The following is a 22,010-nucleotide window of genomic DNA, read 5'->3' on the forward strand; positions in this document are numbered from 1 at the left end:
AGCTTTAAAATTTTTTCCAACAATTAATAATTACTAACGATAAATCGATTGCACGCATCAATTCACGCGCATTACTTTTTCTAGTGCTCGATTGTGCGAAGCGTTGCTGTAGTTGGAACATTCAACGTTAAGCATTATGCCGCATAATGCGCTCTAGTGCTGTGCTATGTACTGAACACAGGTACTGAATGATATTTTGCAAAGATGGGTATTTTATATTTCCTAATCCATTATTTAAAATCATATTATGTAGCATACGTACTAATTCTACTAAATAAAGTTGTAAAATGTTATTACCAAATTTTGAATTAGAACGTATGACTATAGTTCCATGATTAGAACGTTAGACTAGTTGTCATTTGTCAAATGTCAAATTATTATTTCAATTTGATGTTGATGTTTCAATAAATTTTTCAAATTTAAATCTATAATAATCAAATTTATAAAATGGCGGATGACGACGAAATAGATATTTTAGGAGATTTTTCATTTAATTCTTGCCTAGCTCAAAACAATCAAGGAATGTAAGTATTAATTGATTTCTGGCATCATAACTTTATTAGTAATTATATTAAAATGCTCAATTCAATTAGATTCCACTCTTCTCACAATGTTTACATAATTTGATGTTTTGTTGACATACATTTTATAAACAAACTAGGTATTTTACGATTAGTTTCTTGCTTTATAATAAAAAAGTTTACCGTTAAAATATATTAAGGCTTATCCTGAACTTTTCATAAAATTTTACAAACAATTCCTTAGAAAAGCCTATAATTGGGTTGACATCAATATGGCATTTTTCTAATCTTCAGACCATCGTGTTCCGATCGAGAAGACACAGTACATCCTCAATGGCTCTTAGATTCTCCACCAGCTAATTGGTATGATATCAAGATTAATAATAGGTAAGATTGAAGTTGTATGAATATAGGAAGGAAGAGGGCGATAAAAGAGCAGACGAGTCACTTGACTGTGATGTTATTTTAAGCTATTGCATAGCTTCTATCGCGGGCCTTGAGCGCGGGGTCAGAGTCGATAAATTCCGTAACGAAAAACCTCACGCTCCCCACTCCGACGGGCTCGGAGGTGTGGCTTGAGGGCATGCTATGCAATAGCTTTACCGCGGCAGTCCCTGAGTGCCACACATCTTTTTTTCATTCACTAGCTGTCTTCTTTGATAACAATTTAATCATATTCATTTTGTAGCAGAGTAACAAAAATCTTGAATCAAAACATAAATATATATTACATGAATTAGAGGAGTTATTTTGTAAGTTAAGGTAAAGGTTGATAGGTCTACAATACAAGTGAATAAATGTTACTCACAGAATGAGAGAAATGGCATAATTCATAAAGCTTTATTTCATTATTTGTTACCAAATCCTTTAATCAGTAAATAAAGCATAAACATGCAGTCATTCATCATACCTACCATTGTTACACTGTAACTGCTAAAATCATAATTAATAAACCATTTGCTATATAATCACTACACTATTTTACACCTAAATTAAATGTTAGCAAAATACATCTAAATTTGTTTTAAATTATGTTTTTTTATTTGTAACAGGTCAAAGGAGGGACCATCAAGGAAGCTATCTGGAAACAATTCTAACCAGAATCAAAATGAAGTATTTCATATTGCCTGGACCCAAGAAGAAAGGGATGTTCTTAAATTGGAAATGGTAAATATATGTATTTAGTGGTTTAAAAAGTATTATCGTGTCAAAAAACCATTTACAGCGTTTAAAATTATTTTAAATTTATATATTTGCATAATGCATAAAAACTTTTTAAATATGTAAACTAAAATAACAAAACAATACACACTACAAATTCTAACATTAATAAAATTGAACCAAAAATTTACATTGCAGGAAAAATATGGGAGGAATGTGAAGAAAATATCGCAAACTCTCACAACCAAATCAGAGGCTGAAATTCAAGCTTTAATAGAAGCTGAACATGGTATACATCTGGACACACTAGTTTGGGAGAAACATGATGACCAGGACAACATACCCCATGTGGCCCAGGAGGAAATAATAGCTGATGAGATCATTAGCATGTCGGATGTTATAAGCATGGTCACAACTGGCTCCCCGACTATAACATTGCCAAAGAAAGTGTTCCGAAAGAATAAAAAAGTACCCCAATCTATCAATTCTGTCAGTGGTATAAATATGAACAAAATAGGTGTGAATAATTTAAGTTCTAAAGATTCAAAGGAAGAATTAAGTGAAATGACAAAGAATTTTGTCAAACAAAAAGAGAAGATGAAAGCTGTGAAAAAACTTGGTAATCATAGGAGGAAAGTGTCCAGGAACTATGATAAGGGTAGACTTAAGAGTAAGGATATGAAATCGCCACAGGGGAGAAAGACTGACTCAAGTTTATCGGAAGATAGTGTTAAGAGTCCTAAAATGCAAATTGTGTTGGGCTCTGGACAAGCGCTGCCTGTTTCTGAGGGGGAACAAGTGGCAAGTATTATATTTTGTAATAAAACATGTCTGCCTAGTTGCTTGAAAACTATTACAAAATGCTACAGTCCATGAGGTAGTCTGCAAAACTTAGCTATTTTGCAGACTATACAAATACACTAAAATGTACAAACTAACTAAATGAAATAATTATTTTACATATTTTCTGTTATATTTACAAAGTGCATAATAAATATATTACTTTTACTAGCAATATAACAGAGTGAAATAACAATTGCTATTGTATTTCTCTCAACAAAGAGATAGATTTAATAATCAATCTTGTTTTGAAAACTTAATCAATCTTGTTTTGAAAACTTAATTGAATCTTTTATTGTATAAACTAAAAGCTTTTTAAACAATGATATCACTAACTAGCTGCGCCGCGCGGTTTCACCCGCGTGGCTCCGCTCCTGTTGGTCTTAGCGTGATGATATATAGCCTATAGCCATCCTCGATAAATTGGCTATCTAACACCGAAAGAATTTTTCAAATCGGACCAGTAGTTCCCGAGATTAGCGAGTTCAAACAGACAAAAGTCTTCAGCTTTATAATATTAGTATAGATTATATTTATAAAAATAATTAATTAATTAATAAAACATTTGTAGATAAAAATAGAAAAGAAGAAAGATTCAGACGAAGACAGTGATATAGAGATAGATGTAGATAGTGAAACAGAAGGCGATACTCCAAAGAAGAAAGACAACTTAGCGGAGGACAACAAATCACCAGTTAACTCTGATAGTGCCCCAATAGCTGTTCCCTTGAGGAGATTAGAAATGCCTAGAAGGAGGCGGAAAATTAATTTGGTAAGGTTCATGGAATTAATTTTAAACAAACAAATAATTATTTCCCCCTGCTTCTCTATCTATATGTGCAATGTGCAAGTTCATTAAATTTAGTTTTATGGCTAACAAACAGTCAGTCACACACTATTAAACACAATTATACCTCAAACTCAAATGATGATGAAATGAAATTAAATAAAAAAATTACAACATAATTTACAATTTCTTATGAAGTTTGATCAAAATTAATCAGTTGTTTCAAAATTCTGTTTATCTGTAACTTAATATACGAGATAAACTTAAACTTTGTAAGCACATTTCTAGAACATAAATAATTTTTTTTTTAATTTGACAAGATTTTTTTCCAGGACGGTGGTGGCGGTTACCGCATCCTCCACACAGAAGCCGGTGACGTGTACGAGGTGAGCTCGGAGCCGCGCAAGGAGCGACAGGCTCGGAAGCAACCCGTGCAGCTTATACGCTGCAAAGAGTATGGACCAGATCGACCAGTAAGTGATGATAGATATCTATCCTTTTTTGCGTATAATAAAAATACATTTTGTGCATAACCATAAGTAAAAAATAAAAAATATTGTAATTTTTTGTGTTATAAACACTGAAGTTATCCATAAACACCGAACAAAATGTTTGAATTGACACATTTCTTCCATTCTAGAAGACACAAATACATAAATTCATTTATTTTTTATTATAATATTTAATTACTAAATACTAAATGTGTATAAATTTTCTAGGCACCATGTGAAGTCCACCTGCACGTCTCCGTGCTAATCAGCATGGACGTCCACGCGCACACCTCCAGGGCGGAAGTGATGGGGCTGGTGGGGGGGCGGCAGGTGACCGGCGGGGTGCTGCTGTCGGCCTATCGACCAGCTCGAGCAGCAGCCAACAGCGTGCACTGTGATATGGACCCTGGTGAGACTGGGGTGGGATGTGGTGGGGGAAGTGATGGGGCTGGTGGGGGGGGCGGGGTGCTGCTGTCTGCGTACCGACCAGCTCGCGCTGCGGCCAACAGCGTGCACTGCGATATGGACCCTGGTAAGAGGGGAGACTGGGATGGGATGTGGTAGAATTCAAATTGTCCGGGAGTTCATGGGTCAATATGTATCAGTACTCAGTACGTGCACGCATTTTGTGAACTTTCCTTTGTGCTGTTCCTCTTGTTTCATGTTTTCCTGACTGCATTTTTTGTTTTTGTGCCCCCTTTATATATTTGTTACTCTTTGTCTATATCATGTGGGTTTCCCAGTGTCGCAAGCGTCTGCGGGCGACTACCTGACGTCCCTGGGGCTGTCGGTGTGCGGCTGGCACCACTCGCACCCGCACTTCCCCGCCGCGCCGTCCCCCCGCGACCTCGCCACGCAGCGCGAGCTGCAGGCGGCGCTCGAGTGGCGGCTGCCCTTCCTCGCGCTGCTCACCTCGCAGCGGCCCCCGGCGCCGCACTACAGGTGCGCACACACACACACACACAACACTGCACCGCAATACCGTCATGACAACACATGTAATCGCACATATTTTCATATGTCATCACATGTACCTTCCTACAAAACGCATGACACATCTACAATACACTAAAAAAATGCAAATACACAATATACTTTGTCATTTAACGCTCCGCTCCAATTGCAGCTGCTTCCGCGTAGAGGAAACAGACGAGCCCACACCTACAGGCTATCAAGTGGACTTGCAGCTGATACCGAACATCACAGCGCAGAATGTGACCCAGTATCTGCGTGGGCTGCAAGAGCTGCTGCAGCTGGTGGAGCGCACGGGGCACAGTGTGGACATGAAGCGGGATGTGTGTCCGCACACCGGGGTCTGCTACTTGGACAAGGTTCGATAGTGAAAGTCATTTTTAGTGTTCGGATGATTCATAACGTATAAAATTTTGTTCAAGAAATAAATTTTTGAGTTTGATAGAAAGGTTTCAATTTTTATATGCTGCTTCATTTTTTAATACAAAAAAAGCATTGAAATTCAATAACTTACAGATCTAGAATCAATTTAAAGACCTTTTTGCTAGAACAATAAAAAATTAACTCATTCTAACTGAACTATTGAATAATAATTGACAGGTATTTTCCTAACTATAGCACAGAATACATAATAGTAGCTAAACGCTACAGAACGGACACTCTCCGCCTCCCGCCAAAATTAAACACTTATCTCACCCCGCACGATCAGTCTAAAAATGGTCAACATTTTGCTACAGGGACGATACGCAACAAAGATTGACAACATTAATCAAATTGACTTAAAGTCATTTTATTATTTTGGATTTGTGATTATCGTTTTTCGTAGAAAATGGTTAGATATTGTGCTGTTTACGGATGTATTTCATCAGAAAAACGCGAATTTTTTTTACGCTAGTCAAAAATGTGCCAACCATAAAGCGTTAACACACACATTTGCAGTCTCTACAGTGTGACTGTCAAAACGATAATTTTGTATGGAGTGTCCGGGGTGTGACTATAGGTTACTTTATAGTTTAAACATTGAATAAATAAAATTATATATAATTTTTTGTATTACAGTGTATATGGAGTGTGTCCCGTAATATGCGGCAGGCTGGTTACGAGACAGACGATCCGGTCGTCAAACAACTTATACAAGGCGTGCGGGATATATTTAGATAATTTACACGTTTACGACAAATACTCGGAAATTCTTCGCTTATAGAAAAGTTAAGAAAAAAATGTTTACATAATATACTACAGCTCTTTTTATTTTAGAAATGTTTATTATTTATAAAGAAAAATGTTGTAATTCACGTCAGTAATAGAATTCTTGCTTTTCAAGTTTAGGAAGACATATTTCACGCCACGTTTAAGAGTTTCTAGAAACTATTAATTTTTTTATTTCCTTTTTTATGTACTAATCACGGTTTTTGCGACTGTAAATTGTGCTTATCTTGACCACTCTGAAGTCTTGTGACAATAATATAAAATATAAAAACAATTTTAGAGTAATCTTTACCTATGACTTTATTTTGAAAAAAAAAATTGTTTGTTTTATAAATGCTTATGTAGTAGTTTTTTTGTTTCTTGTAATACTTTTTTTATAAAAAAGGATATGAGTATGTTATTGGAACTAGACAAAATGTCTCTAAGTTACTTTGGAATATTGTATTTATTTTTATATTTTTTTTTGGTTTGTAAATATTTTTGTAAAGTTAATTTAATGTGTCTTAAATACTTGTAAGTATAAGTTCTTATGTCAGTATTTTGTGAAAACATTATAGAATAAAAATGAGAAAACAATTTGGTCTTTTTTTTAAACGGATCATTTTGACATCAACCTCCCTATGCTAACTACCATTGCAAAATGCTATACAGTCAGCGGTGATACAAACAGAACAGTAAAAACAAAGTACATAGTTTGATTTACTGTTCTGTGGTGATAAAATACAGTTCTAGCTTCTTCTTCTACAGTTTTCTTTCTATCTTACTCGTTTTTATTTTTTTAAAAGGATAGAAATTAGGACAAAGATGTTTTTTTTTTTAAAAAGAAGTTCATTACTGTTGGTTAAAATCACAGGCTGAATCTCATATTATGTAGGAAATAGTATGCAAAAAATGTTTGAATTGAATCAAATGCAAATAGAATACAAAGAATTTAAATTGAGATAAACTCAATATTACAACGTAAAGTATTTCCCTACATTATTTATACCTGTAGATTCGAATTCAATTTATGCGCTTCGAAAACATCACAGCGAGCGTCGCGACACCATGAGAAGTCAGAAGACTGATGTAGCTGTGGATGTAGCCATATTATTGTCTTTGTGCCTTGTGGTGATACAAAAACGCGTAGACCGACTCTTCTCTGTCTACAATACAAAAAAAATGGTTATATTTTGTGAACTACCTCCACTTATTTTATTAGAAATTCATTTCTTATTCTAACGCCACCTTCATTTTCCCGTACACAACAATCTGTTGTTATTTTTTTTTAAATAAAGATGGAGCTAAAGCTCATGCATTCATTACAAATAAATAGTTCTTAAAGTAAAAATTAATTAATAAAAAAATAAACAAATTGTTAATTAAAAGATATCTATAATTAAAAATAATGAGATGAACATAGAATATTACCTATATGAATAAGATATGAATAGATGACGCTCTAACAGAGTAGCGCTTTGGCCACAGATAAAATAGGATTACATAAGTTCGATAGACCGCCGTCAGGTGGCGCATTAGAGCGTCAACATTCAACACCATGGCAAAAGCGACGTCAACTTTGTTCGAATAAAATTTTGTTTTCGATTAAAAATAACTGTTTCGTGTTTGTTTATAAGTGAAAATGCTCTTTGTTAAGTTACCTTGAGTGTAAGCGTATATTTAAGTGTTCAAGTTCTTGCCAGAAAGTTAGAAGTTTTGTGTGCAAAGTTGTAAAAGTCACTCGAGAATTCAGGTGTCAACGAGGTAAGAAACTGATGCTTATTTCAAGATTACGACTTCTAAAATTAACACTTTTTGCGCTGAAGCATGTTTTAACGCTATTCAAGTCAATTATTAGCTTCCATATCTTTCTGTATGGAAAATGCAAAGTTTTTGTGTTAATTATTATTATCATAACGTTAAAAGGTTATGTTCTTGAGTGAAATATTTTAAGAAATATCTGCTGGAAGTTTTTTTCATGACTTCCAGTTTATAGTATTGAAACGCTTGTAATCATCGCATTGGAATGAAAATTTCCCGCCTTTGCCACTATTTATGTTGTTTTAGGTAATTTATGGGAACAATGTTGTTGTTTTTTAAATTTACACTATCGACGTTGCTCAGATTTTAACGAGTAGCATCTGAATAATATTCATCATTGTACTTGTAATCTGTACATATATTATACATTGTTTTGATTTTCTTTAGATTAAGGCATTAATTTTATTAAATGTATTAATTGGATTTAAATTAAATATCTGCACTCTTTTAAGCTTTATCTACAATCTTACATGAAAGCTGGAATCATTATCTTTATTAAATAAAAATGTGCTTAATTTCATTCGGATTATTGATTGTATTTTTTTCCTTTATTAGAATTTTTTAAAAGCAAATAAAAAATATTTTAAAAACAACTTTTTAAATATTTGCAGGAATTAAACAATATCACATTGTTGTTATAATTGATATAAATTTAACAGTATTGTGCAATTGAATTGGTCCCGGACCATGGTCTATCATTTTGATAATGTATTCAAAGACTACCTACATAGTAATACAACAAAATACAATTTAATATACCTACATAGTAATACAATTTTGAACTTAAACTCAAAATGTACATGAATATTAGAGTGATTATTTTTATTGGATACTAGCGGTCCGCCCCTGCTTCGCCCATGGTACATAATATTTACTTTTTCTCTACATAAGAACCATCCTCGTACTTCAAGGAATATAATAAAAAAAGAATTATCGAAATCGGTTCAGCCGTTCTCGGGTTATGCGCTTACCAACACATTTTGCGATTCATTTTTATACAATGAAGATTGAAAGGTATATGTACCTCTTAATTTTTTTTGAACTACCCAGACTTACTCAAATACAAAATATGATCTCCCTGTGTCAACTTTAACCTATGCCATCAGAGCCGTTAAGATTTTGAAAAAAGTTTGTCTTTGTCGCTCATTGAATCCTTTTATCCTGTAAGCAACATCTTCCCATGAAGAGATGGTTTTCAAGAGATTTAGAGGTTGGAAAAAAAATACTTGGCTCATAACAAACCTATATTCTGGATACAGAAGGACTTATGTATTTTTATGTATCATACAAATAATTGGACAAATCTTTTGATGGTATGTTCACAGAATTATACATACCTACTCTCATCATAAGTTTGTTACAATATTCAAATTAATTTATTTGCCAAAAAAACATGGTATACATAGATGTTAACAATTGAGTTCCAACATGTTCAGCCGTTATTAACAGCATGCAAATTGTGTCACTTAATTATAAATCAAAATTTCATTTATTAATTTCATTATCATAACATTTCACAGTCCACCTTGTTCACCTTGGTTTGATCATACTTCATAACATCATAGTGATAAAATGGTAATTTTTTTGACAACTACAATAGGTGTTCAGTAAACTTGCTCATGATTGGTTTGGAAAATATTCACTGCACAATTAAAAAAATACAGTTTGAGAACCTCCTCATCCTCTTGTTTATTTTTTTTATTTCACTCTAGTGTAATTTCATAAGAAAAGCATTTTTGTTTTCACTTAAATTCTAATTTATGTTGTGAAAATCAATTATGAACAATATGAATTATATGTATTTAATTTTAATGGCAAAGGTATACATTTTCCTAACAACTTGTTAGAAAAATTATTGGTTTCTTTTATACTTTATAAACTGTTGAGGTATTAATTATTCTAACCTAGGTACATTTGTGATGATTACAACATGTTCAGATAAAAATAAACTTTAAAAAAATGATGTAACTAAAGTTCATTTAAATACAAAGCAACAGAAAAACCAGTCACTTTTCTGTTTCTAATCAAAATCAGTACATATAAACATTTGCATGTAGGTACAAAGTAATTTTTCTTAATGAGACCGCCACAAAGAGTGAAGAGTTCCGCGTTAAAAAAATAAAATTCACTCGGTACAAGTCAGGACCACACAAAGGCAATACAATGTTATCAAAACATAATTATGTTCGAATGAAATAAGCGGGCCAAAACAAAATAACAAATGAATATTTCCAACAAAGAGAGGGATTTGCCATCAATCCCTCTTTATAGGTATCTTTTTTTTAAAAAGAGGTTTGCAACAATCAATTCCCTTTGTGCGCGACATCAATGGAAGCGGTCTGTGTACCTATCCTTTGATCTCGCCGCCCTCTGAAGATGCGACAGTGCGCTAATGCCGCCCGCCCAGTGAACTACGCCGTAAGCTCCCGCATGCTTAAAATACAAATAGATATGATATCATACTGCATACGTTATTTACAAACGAAACACTGCGTCCCATTTTTCGCTGAGGTTTTGGAGCCGTTTTGCCTATGTCGAAATTAGGGTTAGATGTGTGAAAATGACGAATTTTTAATTCCATTAGTTTTAGTTTATTATTTGTATTTTTTATACACTTGTGTGGCTGGCGGTTTCAGCCTCAGACACACTATTTAGGACCTAAATTTTCATCTCCTATTGATTATAAAAAAAAATGTTGTGTAGTTTTATGAAACCACGGTAAAAGTGAAACTTAGGCACAAAATTATCGTATTTGTACGATAATAATTATCGTACGGTTCCGAACACTGCTTTATAACCACTCGGCAGCCGACCGTCACGCGACATGCGCTACACAGACCAAAAAGTTTGAGACGATGTAATAAAAGTTTCACTTTAAAAAAATTCTAAAGATCCATTCGGCTTTTGTAACTAAATTGTATTTCAATGCCGATAACTTGTTAAATTATTCTCTGCTTTGATCTTTGAATAAATTTTGTACCAAAACTAATTCAGTTTTTAACTTATCGATCGACTTAGAAAACTGTATAAAATGGGTGTTTAATTGGGAAAACACTCATCATTCACAACACCATGTACAAATAAAAAGGGGAGAGCATAATGTCTAGTAACAAAAAAGCAAATACAACACGGAGGTTACGACGTTTCAATAATGCTGAAGGAGTCGTATTACAAAAGGGACGATCACAAAGCACAAGTCACGCTTTGTCGCAAGTGCAGCTTACTGGTCGAGCCTTGGCACAAAGGACATTCGTAAGAAGTGGAGATTAGTTGCTATGTCATCGATGATACAAATATCTGAACATTTATGGCATAGAATGGGGTCTAGGACGTGGAAGACGTGAGTTGCGGTAGTCTATTTTATTAGTTTTACTTTATCTGAGGTATGATAGCGTTCCCTTTGCGATCTACGCCAATTCCACCATTCTTATACCTGTTAAGTGACAATACAGTCTGTTGAACTATCCCAGTTATTCCCTTTGTCCCTTTTCCACCTCACGTTCATGGTGTGAGGTATAATTGAGGGCAAAGCGTACACGTTAATTATTACGACAAGATCAAGAGGGTATTTTTCGCCATTTTCCCGTAAATTTGTTCCCTTCGGAAAGCAGGGGTAATGATGCTTGTTTAATTTAATATCTCACGACATATTTTCACTGTACATGTCGTTATATCAAAAAATAATTGTTATTTATAGTGTTAAGTATTGACTGTCGCTTAAGTTAGATTGTATCTTGCCCCAAGACTTCTTGTAAAGTCCAAAGTTCAAGTGGCATCTGTGTAGTCTGTGAAGTATAATCAAAATTGGTATTTAGCCAAAACATGGACTAATATCGTAACTTTATCCGCATTGCAATATTATTTACTCTGCCTTCAACGTATGATTTTCCGTCGATATCAATCCAATCAGCCTTTACTAAACTTGTGTCCTATGCGGGCTCGTCCGCCTAATTCATCTTCAACTCTTTCTAAGAAGATAAACACAAAGTTTATCCATATCTTAGCTATCAGTGACACGTGTCTCTTATCAGAAACCGCCTTACAGAGCTTATATAATGCTCAAGCAATTGTATACCTTACTTGACATAACCACAGAGTCCCAATTTGCGCAACTTGATACTCCGTAAGGACCAATTTTATTTTGAACCTTATGGACTATCATCTTAAGGTGGTGTACATTGGGTTATAAGTAAAAAAAAATCTTAATATCTTTTAGACCAGTAGTGGATGATGGACCTAATGTATTGCTTCGAAAAGTTTCCGCGAAATGCGGGCCTTTAGGAGATCAAAAAATATTTCATGAGTATTTTTCTTTCAACGATTTTATGTAATTTAATCAGTATATTACATATATCATTTCATATTTTCAAACTTGTAAGTTGTAACATATTTCGGATTTAAACTTAAAAGTTATACTAAGATCGGAATATATTTTCGTTTCCTTTTAGTCTAAAATTATTAAAAACTCTATATTATGACAATAGACGGGTAAACTATGCTTTCATAACACCTTGAACCTGTATTCAATCTCTTCTTTTGTCATATAAGCTACTTGAAAACGAATGTTAAGAAAGTGTCTTTTTATAAGAAACGGGGTCACTATTTCATAAATTTTAGACAATTTTGGTATAAAGGCTGATTACGATAAACTTCACGATGCGGAAACGCAACAACCGAATCCCGATACAGACGTCTCTCCAGCTTCTCAACAAGCAATGTATATAATGAACCGTTCAAATGAAATCAAATCGTTGATTGCACCGAGTGCATCGCAACAATGGCGTCCGACGAGGGGCGAATTGCTACAACAATTACCAACCACCTGGGCCGTTGCTAATCGACCGATAGAATTAAATGAACGGCCCGCACTAATTGGCCGGTAAGACAAAGGGGCAAACAGACGCCTTTGAGGACGATGTCTAGTGACACTCGAGGCGTACGGCTGCATTCCACGTCCACCTACATTGCTGATTCAATCGAAATATCGAATTGTAAGACGAGTGCACGCTATGTATTGCTTTTGAACGACTTGGAATTAATTTGCTTGGATACTTGCTTGGTTACCGTAGAGCCTAGGCTAAATGAGCACGTGGAACATCTTTAAACCAAGGAAAACGATAACAGTTTGTGATAAACAGAATTGAGTAAAATTGAAGATCTATAAACTCTTCAAAGTTGAGTGAAATGAAGATTCGATCAGTTATCTTTAAAAAAAAAAAAATTTGGGATAAAATTAAGATAAAAAAGCGCTTCTGAAATTAAATGTACTTGAATATTATGAATATACTAGCGGTCCGCCCCGGCTTCGCCCGTGGTACATGTTTACGTTTTCTCTACATAAGAACCATCCTCGTACTTCAAGGAATATAATAAAAAAAGAATTATCGAAATCGGTTCAGCCGTTCTCGAGTTATGCGCTTACCAACACATTTTGCGATTCATTTTTATATATAAGATTTGTATGAGTTTGCAATCACTGTAATTTGGTTACTTGTTCGCCGTGATAATAGCTATACACATTTAGCTAACATCCTGTTTCACCGAGATAAAAGCGACAATCCAAACATGATATCTAAATCAACAAACACTAAAGCAATTGAAAAATATGGAAACCGCAATGTTATTACAATATCGCAACAGCAATAGAGACGTGCGGACGTGTGGAGTGTGTCGTTAGGTGTCAGAGAGCGCCGTAACGAGCCCCTACAGCTACCTCTTTATATCGACACTAGTGTACTAGTGGGATATATAATGATATATCGTAGGTACTGCGAATGGTGTTAGCAATTAATTGACCTTTCAACTGGTGTATTAATTGTTGAAATACTTCTGGGCTATCGTGCTGGGAAAAGTATGGTCGATAATACAAGATAGAAAGGAACTTGGCAGCAATTTTCGTTCTCAAATACGTGTGAAGGAAAGTTTGGAAATGTTGTTTTGCTGAATAGTTAAAACTTAATAAAAAGTGACTGTTAAAAATCAGAGTAAATGAAAGGAACGTAATTAACAAAATAATTATTCATCGTGGGAAGCGATTTTATTAGAAGGATTTATTAGCGCATAGAAAAATGTTTTAATATCAATAGTTATTGATCTCAAAATGCCATCTACAAATGCCGACAAATTTCATTACCTGACCCCAACTACGCAGGCTCATTAATCAGCAGATAGGAGCGATTATCTAGGAAACGTCAAAACAAATCTATCTACCTTTGACGGTAGTCACAAAAACCTCTGCGCCCGGAAGCCGCGGTGTAGCCCTAATGTAGATCCATTGATTAATTGCCTTTATAGCTATTAAGGCTCAGCTACGATGCGGTCCCGGTGTTTATGGAGTTGATGCTGATGTTATAGAGAGGGTAATTTTGGTTGTGGGTCTATGAAAATACGAATACAGCGATTCAACATCTATTTGAATAAGTGAAATAAAATTTCCTTTTGGCTAAATTACTCTTAATAATTTCGAAAACAATGGAACAGAGTTAACGCAAATTATTTAAAAAATGACTGTCTTCTAGTCTACGCTACTATTGTACGCATACATACGCTACAGCTGAACTGAATTTGAAGAATTCTTCGCTTACAGATAGGAGATTAAAAGTAGTAAGAAGGCTGTTTTGATTTGAAAATACAATTGGAATTCGCTGCAAAATAAAATCATTTAAAGAAGACAAGGTCACATACGTTGATACGTCCAATAGTTTTCAATAGTACAAAATACCTACATATTACAAGTTTTAATCGGCTTCAGATAAAATACCCACATAGAAAAATGTGCGGTATAAATATTGATAGTAGTCATTAATTGGAGAAATGTTAAGCGTATTGAAGTTTCCATGAGGAGGATGATATAATATATTGTAAAAGTGTATTTGATTTTTTCGTTATTAAAAGTCTCTAGACTAATAGTTTGCGTGGTTGTGTTTACAATTTTATTCTGGTAAATATTAATATTATACGTTCCGATTATTGTAGGCTTTGTTTGACAATTTTACCAGTTTTATGTTTATAATAGACCGGGAGATACTGACACAAAATTTCGAGTCATTTGTAACAGGATGGCGGTTCTACAGGGGTCTTAGTACGCAATGACAAAAAGAAAAATGATGGTGTGAACGCTGGTACCGGTGGGTTAGTCGCGTGGGCGTTAGTCGAACTCGTCGGAAAAATAGCGAAAGTCAAACGATTTGTAACACAAAAATTTTAGAATTTACCGATAGCCCATAAAAAAGAAGTAGGCGGTAGTGTCATGCCATACTTTTCCGGTATGACTTACAGCCCGCCATACCGACGCGAATATGTTGATTTAAAAAAAAACAATTATTCAACCATTTGTACCAAGCTAACTTTTGCACAGGTAACCATCGTCGTGCAGCCATTTACGAAAATCGCCATGCCATACTTTTCGGACGATTCCAAATGGTCGCCATACCGCCGAAAATCTGCAAAATTTTTTTATTTCGCCTATCTTTTTGTACCAGTATTGCATTTGGCTTTTTGGAGAGTATTTGATAAAATGTGACCATTATTATATTTGCCATACTTCTATTAGGGGGAAAAAGTGCTGTCATACTTGAAAAATAAATTTATTATTAATTTATATAAGTGAAGATTTCCAACATCTAGATCTTTGAAATTTTGTATTTATATTCGTTGATCCTCAAACTTACAGGAAAAATAAGTGCCATACTGTTACAAATCGTTTGACTTTCGCTATTTTCCGACGAGTTCGACTAACGCCCACGCGACTAAGCCGCCGGTACCAGCGTTCACACCATCATTTTTCTTTTTGTCATTGCGTACTAAGAACCCTGTAGAACCGCCATCCTGTTACAAATGACTCGAAATTTTGTGTCAGTATCTCCCGGTCTATAACCCAAGTTACAAGTTCATGTCACTCTATTCGGTCGTTACCATTTTGCGTGACAGACCAGTCAAACAAGAAGTCTGAAGTCAAGAACAGCCCCATTTATGATATCAAATAAGTTGGTTTAATAGCTGTGTTTTACCTGAAAATAAAACACATATTAAATACTTACCTATATTTGAAGCTTACTTATTGAGAAGGTACCTAGCTTTTTCCGCCTATTTTCCCTCTCTTTCTCGTTGTATATATGCTATCTCTCTCGCACACGGCACACCTCCCACCAGGTGGCGCGGCCGGCGCACGATAATGTGCAGGCGCTTGATCTTCTTCATTGAGTCGAAATCCTCAACAGGTGGACGTTAAGTGTAAGCTTCAAATATAGGTAAGTATTTAATATGTGTTTTATTTTCAGGTAAAACACAGCTATTAAACACTTGACCGTAATTTGAAGCTTACTTATTGAGACCTGTTTGTTACCCACCTGGTGTACAATATATGGACGCCAATGTGAATTTGAATAGGTACATAAGTAATTACTTATTTCTTTATTTGAAAGAGTAAGGTGTGCAGATAGTATACCAATAAATCACACAAATTTTTATATTATTTATATTAACAATCCCAGATGAAAAGTTAATCAAATAAGAACCAAAAAGTTAATCATAATGATTAAAAGTATTAGAACTTATGAGATTGGTTCAAGCGTACCTTAGTTAACCTTTTGGGCTTGAAAAGTTAAAGTTACTACAATTTTCACTATCTTTAGCGTAAATCTGCGAAAGCGCCAGTAACGACTTTCAATTACGCATTTAGATGTTACTTACAAAATGAAGCAACAGCTGATCCCGACGAGGCAAAAATACCTCAAACTCAAACCTTTATTTATTCAATTAGAACTCTGTAGAAGCACAATTGAATCATCTTAACATAGAATTACCACCTGTCTCAACTCACACAGTTTTAACCCAACCTGCTACAAGCGGACAAGAAGAGAACTTGGTCCTTACTTTTGGGGTCAGAAATAAATTTAAAAGGTCACCCCTTGAATAAGGCAATAAAATATCAAAACAGGTAAACGGTTTTAATTATAATACAGATTTTTAACATCCAACCAAACCGTGCGGTATCTATTAATGTTTAGAGCCAACGCCACCAATCATAATCTAAACATGGCTAGTACTTTCAGTACAATGCATGAATTATTTATTTAAAACTGATAGGTCATAAACTCTGTACTGGAAACAAATATACTGAACTTAAGAGACTAAAATGATAAGGAGCTTATCTGTGTCCCAAAACTGCAATTACTACAGCCAAGTACGTTACTTTTAATCAATTCGGTTTTAAGATATAATTATGATTTACATCAGAACTTATATACCGAAAGCCTCGGGACTACATAACGTGACTTATCTTCTTATTCTTATACTTATATAAAAATGAATCGCAAAATGTGTTGGTAAGCGCATAACTCGAGAACGGCTGAACCGATTTCGATAATTCTTTTTATATTCCTTGAAGTACGAGGATGGTTTTTATGTAGAGAAAACGTAAGTACCACGAGCGAAGCCGGGGCGGACCGCTAGTTTATAATAATAGTGTTTGTGCACAACACTAGGCAGTCAACAGCTATATGAACGTCAGATAGGAAAAGAGCCAAATTTATCCAGTCAGTAACAAAGGATTTTAACTATAGTTACTTTATTCTAATTCAACCAACTGCTACTAGCTACTCCGTATGTCTTTTGGATAGACGGAGGCAAATAGGATTTTTATTCCAACTATATCATTTGATATTTTGAAAATGTACTCCACATTTTCATACCGTCAGAGTCATTTTGCAGATTATAGTGGTGCAGCACTGAACACTGTCTATTAGGTGGCTGATGCTGCTGACCGGGCCTTCAGTTCCGCTTTCCAGAATACCTTCACCCTTCTAGGTGTTACTACTACTGAAATAGCGGTACTCTATCGCGTCGTTCAGGTCTCTAACTGACATAATGGCAAGAGAGATTATAAGCTTAACTATGCATTATTATGTTAAGGAATATGGTGGGTTTTGAATACTATCGTCGTCTGAAAGTATCTCCTTTCGATTAACTGCATTAAGGATGCAGATCTGATCCCATCTTTGTTCCGTAGGAATGCTACGACAGTCTAAACGTTACACTGAACAAAGAAAATTGCCCTGAATATAGTCGGTAGTTCCAACATCCGTAATATGGCTAGCCTAAGGTTAGTTATCCCTTGATTGTGACTGCTACCAATGGAGGCATTGCTCTTGTGTTGTCCACAGTTGTGCGAGTGCAAAAATGAAGAACTGAGCTCGTGGGGAGCTATGTCGAATGAATCTGTGTTAAGATTATGACAGTATAGGACAGTTAGCTGTGGATGCGAAGACAGGACATTACTTTATTCATCCGTAAACACGCGAGGCAGCCACGGACAGCGATATAGCAAGAACTAAACTAGCAAAGTTTAGTTCGCTTACCAGACTTTGTCATGTTTTAAATGCAGTATATCCTCTGAATAGCATTGCATTTATGACTATTGATAAACTTAATTCACCCGTAAACACGAGAAGCAGGCACGGATAGCGATATAGCAAGAACTAAACCAGCAAAGTTTAGTTCGATTACCAGACTTATATTTTAAAAGCCGTATAGCCTGTACATTTCATTTATTGCCCCCCCCCCCCCCCCCCTCAAAGCAAAGAAATGAGAAGTCATTTGGCAGAGCTTTCTCGTTAAGGGTAGGGGTTCCAAGTAATATCTAATAATAAGAGGCTTTTGTTTGGAAAGATTGACTTTCCGTTATTTATCCTCTATCCTATGTAACTCAACAGTCAGTATTCTCAGCATTCGTTGAGTACTTAAACGTTTTACGTTAATAGTTGTATATAACTTTATTATACAATATAATAATCCTGGTGGGATGACAAAAAACTTGTCTAACAAACGATTATCCTAATCCCTCAGCGATTTATTGTTTGAGCCCCGAAGAAAAATCTCATGGGTGCAATAATGAGGTCAAATGGGTTGAAAAACGAGTCAAATAAATTGCCTACAAGACCGGGCAACTAAAATAGGCCTATGAGAGGTCAACTATACGTAATCAATCGTCATTTGTTACATTCAATCGCTTTGCGATTAAAAAATCTCTTCCGATGTTTGTATATGAAAATTGGTCGGCTAGTGCCATTTAATTACGATACCAAACATACCGTTGACACAAGGCTTGGTGACAATCCTCGAAACCACCGCCACAAATCATCTGCGAGATGATATTTGATCCGACTCGCCTTCCTTTGTTGTGATTAGGCTTTGCATTGGTAAATACAATTTGTTCAATTCCAATTTCCATAATTGGTAAACCAATGGTGGTTTCCTGATTCCTGAAGCGTAAACTTTTAGGATACGAAGTATCAATTTCATGCGCCCATTATTTGACGTATCTAACCTTTATTGTATTTTATTAGGTCATTTACTATACTGCCCACTGTGAAGTAGATTTCAAAACCTTTTTCTACCTACCTTAGAAGAGTGAAGATCCGATACGGTCATATCCAAAACTTCTTTCGTGGGTCCTCGTTGACAAAAGCAAATATCTATGATCATTTTAATGATCAATCCTTTGTATATTTGCACCAATCGCCATTAAAGCCCCGCGAGGGCTGATATATATTTGCACCATTTCCCCGTGGGGACGGTTGTTATCAAAGCCCCGCGAAGGCTGATATATATTTGCACCATGTCTCCGTGAGGTACTGTTGTAATCAAAGCCCCGCGAGGGCTGATATATATTTGCACCATTTCTCCATGAGGGACGGTTGTAATCAAAGCCCCGCGAGGGCTGATATATATTCGCACCATCTTTTCCGTGAGGGACGATTGTAATCAAAGCCCCGCGAGGGCCGATATATATTTGCACCATTTCCCTGCGAGCGACAGCTGCGCGAGGGATGTTTGTAACTAGAAATAAGTAGGGCCTGCCAAAAAATGCTTAAGAGACACCCTGCGAGGGTGAATTTGACCTGGCTAACCCCTGCGAGGAGTAGTGGCCACATTTATGTATTCTGCTTCGAGCAAGAATACACCTTAGTGCTAATATAAAAATAGCAGTAAATAATCATTTAAATAATATAGCAATTAACAAGGTCCTTTAACTTATTTTCCAATGTTAGCGACATTTAATAAATTCATAATTCAAATCAATTCACTAAATTTTAAAATGAACTTCGATTCATATTTATTTTTGTTCATGCAATCGATGTAACATTTAGTTGCTTTATATCCGTTAACATTCCTTAGAGCGGGGGCACACGATGCGTTGCGGCGGCGGTGCGGCGCCGGAGCGGTGTCGCTGCGTCGTCTTACATAGAAATATCTGTGGCATGTCACACGATGCGCTCCGGCGCCGCACCGGACTTGTAACCACCAAGACGAGGCGGGGAGGGGTGAATGCGGTGCGACGTCGGAGCGGCACCGCTCAGTTGTTTTGCATCACAAGGAAGGACACGCTGTGCAACGCTGCTACGACGCCGCTGCGACAGAACAACGTTACGGCGCCGCACCACTCGTGTGCCCACTGACACGGTGAAATCTTTGCGGTGCGGCGCCGCAACGCATCGTGTGCCCGCGCCCTTACGAACGCAACCATACCGTCGTAGGACGTTATAATATTTAATTGCACAAAATAATCTCCACTCACCCGCAATTTTTTACTTTTTGTCAAGGTGTACAAGTTTATAATATTATTCTAAAACGTTAGAAGTGAATTGTAAATCCTTTGAAATAAGTGTATCTAAATCTAATTAATTATATTAAGATATCTCGATAATTATTATACGATAACCCTTTCAGCACAAGTTCAGTAAACCAAAGAATTTAATTGTAAAATTTTTGGTACTTACTCGTTTTAACAAAAAAGTTGCATCATTTGAACATAGGAAACGTAATTTTCAATCAAATTAGCCGTGTGTAATATGTCTATTTTCACATAAAAACGGATCAGAATAATACTCATAAAAGGACACGTATAGACTACGGATAGTTTTGAATGTGTGGAACATTCATGGTACGTATCTACTATACATGAGCGAATTCCATCATTATTCAGTTGAGCGGTAACTCCCGTACGATTTATAAAATAATATCACAACGTGTTCTGACATGTCGTGACTTCTTGGAGCTGACTCATCTCGTTCGATAATTTTTAGTAATAAACTATGATAGGAATTCCGAACCGTTCCTAGCGATAACGACAATGCAATGTAATAAAGTCGTAGCAATGGATTGTATGCCTGTAAAGCTTTGAGTTGGCTCATATCCATACTAAGTATTAATTGTAATTTTTCCACGAAAAATTCACTTGTACCCTTGTAATAAAAACACATTATTAAAAATGAAATAAAATATTAAAAATATCTATATACAAGAGAGGGTATTTGATATATCATATCAAATAATCACAAAAGTAATATTAACGATTCGAGTAAAGCCGAACGGTAACACCGTTAAAATAGCTTTACTCACAGTATTAAAAATTCAAATATTAATTAGTACATATTGCATAATGAAATATTTCAAAAGAAAAGTTACTATTTCAAGTAAAATGTAACGGTTGTATCGTTAATTTTAAATATCTTTATTCATGCTATTAAGTATTTAAGCATATTGAAAAATAAACTATTGCTGAAGGATTCATTAAAAACCTCAGCATTTTAAATAAAGTCCAACGATTATACCGTTGACTTTAAAGATTTTTACTCATTTTTAAGTAAAATATTATTAGAATAGATGTAAAAATAACTCACTGTACCGATCCGACGGGATACACTTTTTAACACTTTTAGCACTTGCTTTAAGCAATACTTAATACTTAATAGCACCAAGGTTGTAGTCTTGTAGACAACCTTCTCGCGGCGGAAGCTAGACGCCAATGAAGAAGATCAAGCGCCTGCACATTATCGTGCGCCGGCCGCGCCACCTGGTGGGAGGTGTGCCGTGTGCGAGAGAGATAGCATATATACAACGAGAAAGAGAGGGAAAATAGGCGGAAAAAGCTAGGTACCTTCTCAATAAGTAAGCTTCAAATTACGGTCAAGTGTTTAATATACCAGTTATTGCACAAAGCGAACATTTCGATTAATGTAATACGACATTACATAACATTTCGTCACGTGTAGAAATAGAAACAAAATCAAAGACAATACTAATAAAATGAAATGTTCACATTAAATATAATGAAGTCATAATGAAGTGGCGAAATTGAAACGTATCTGTGAACGCCGGCTTACGGGGGGTGTGGGAGTCGGCACGGTCAAAGAGTCCTTTGATGTTTGCCGCCGGCTTAATGCACCG

The 22,010-nt window shown here is 35.5% G+C and overlaps 2 protein-coding genes across 4 annotated transcripts in view; both read left to right on the forward strand.

Annotated features, from left to right (window-relative positions):
• Positions 1–394: 394 nt before the first annotated feature.
• LOC149486822 (uncharacterized) lies at positions 395–6,509 on the forward strand. Of its 2 annotated transcripts, none has more exons than XM_089698445.1 (10): positions 395–524; positions 816–908; positions 1,574–1,688; positions 1,881–2,483; positions 3,094–3,294; positions 3,642–3,782; positions 4,029–4,209; positions 4,544–4,742; positions 4,927–5,131; positions 5,832–6,509. In XM_089698445.1, the coding sequence occupies exons 1-10, from the start codon at positions 448–450 to the stop codon at positions 5,931–5,933; spliced, it is 1,917 nt and encodes a 638-aa protein (XP_089554571.1). In that variant the 5' UTR covers positions 395–447; the 3' UTR covers positions 5,934–6,509. The 2 variants fall into 2 exon arrangements, with proteins under 2 accessions (XP_089554571.1, XP_089554572.1); XM_089698446.1 differs by having other exon boundaries at positions 816–884.
• Positions 6,510–7,502: 993 nt separating this feature from the next.
• Positions 7,503–22,010, forward strand: part of LOC149486823 (axin-like) — a 74,256-nt gene continuing 59,748 nt past the window's right edge. For both annotated transcript variants that reach the window (XM_089698484.1, XM_089698488.1), the window contains exon 1: positions 7,503–7,724. The gene's annotated coding sequence lies outside the window, so the exon portion shown is untranslated. The remainder of the gene's footprint in view (positions 7,725–22,010) is intronic.

Source organism: Colias philodice, chromosome 8, assembly GCF_061535455.1.
Source record: "Colias philodice isolate Cphi_HAF_F1 chromosome 8, ilColPhil1 Martin Lab GWU primary, whole genome shotgun sequence".
In the NCBI taxonomy this organism is placed as follows: Eukaryota; Metazoa; Arthropoda; class Insecta; order Lepidoptera; family Pieridae; genus Colias; species Colias philodice.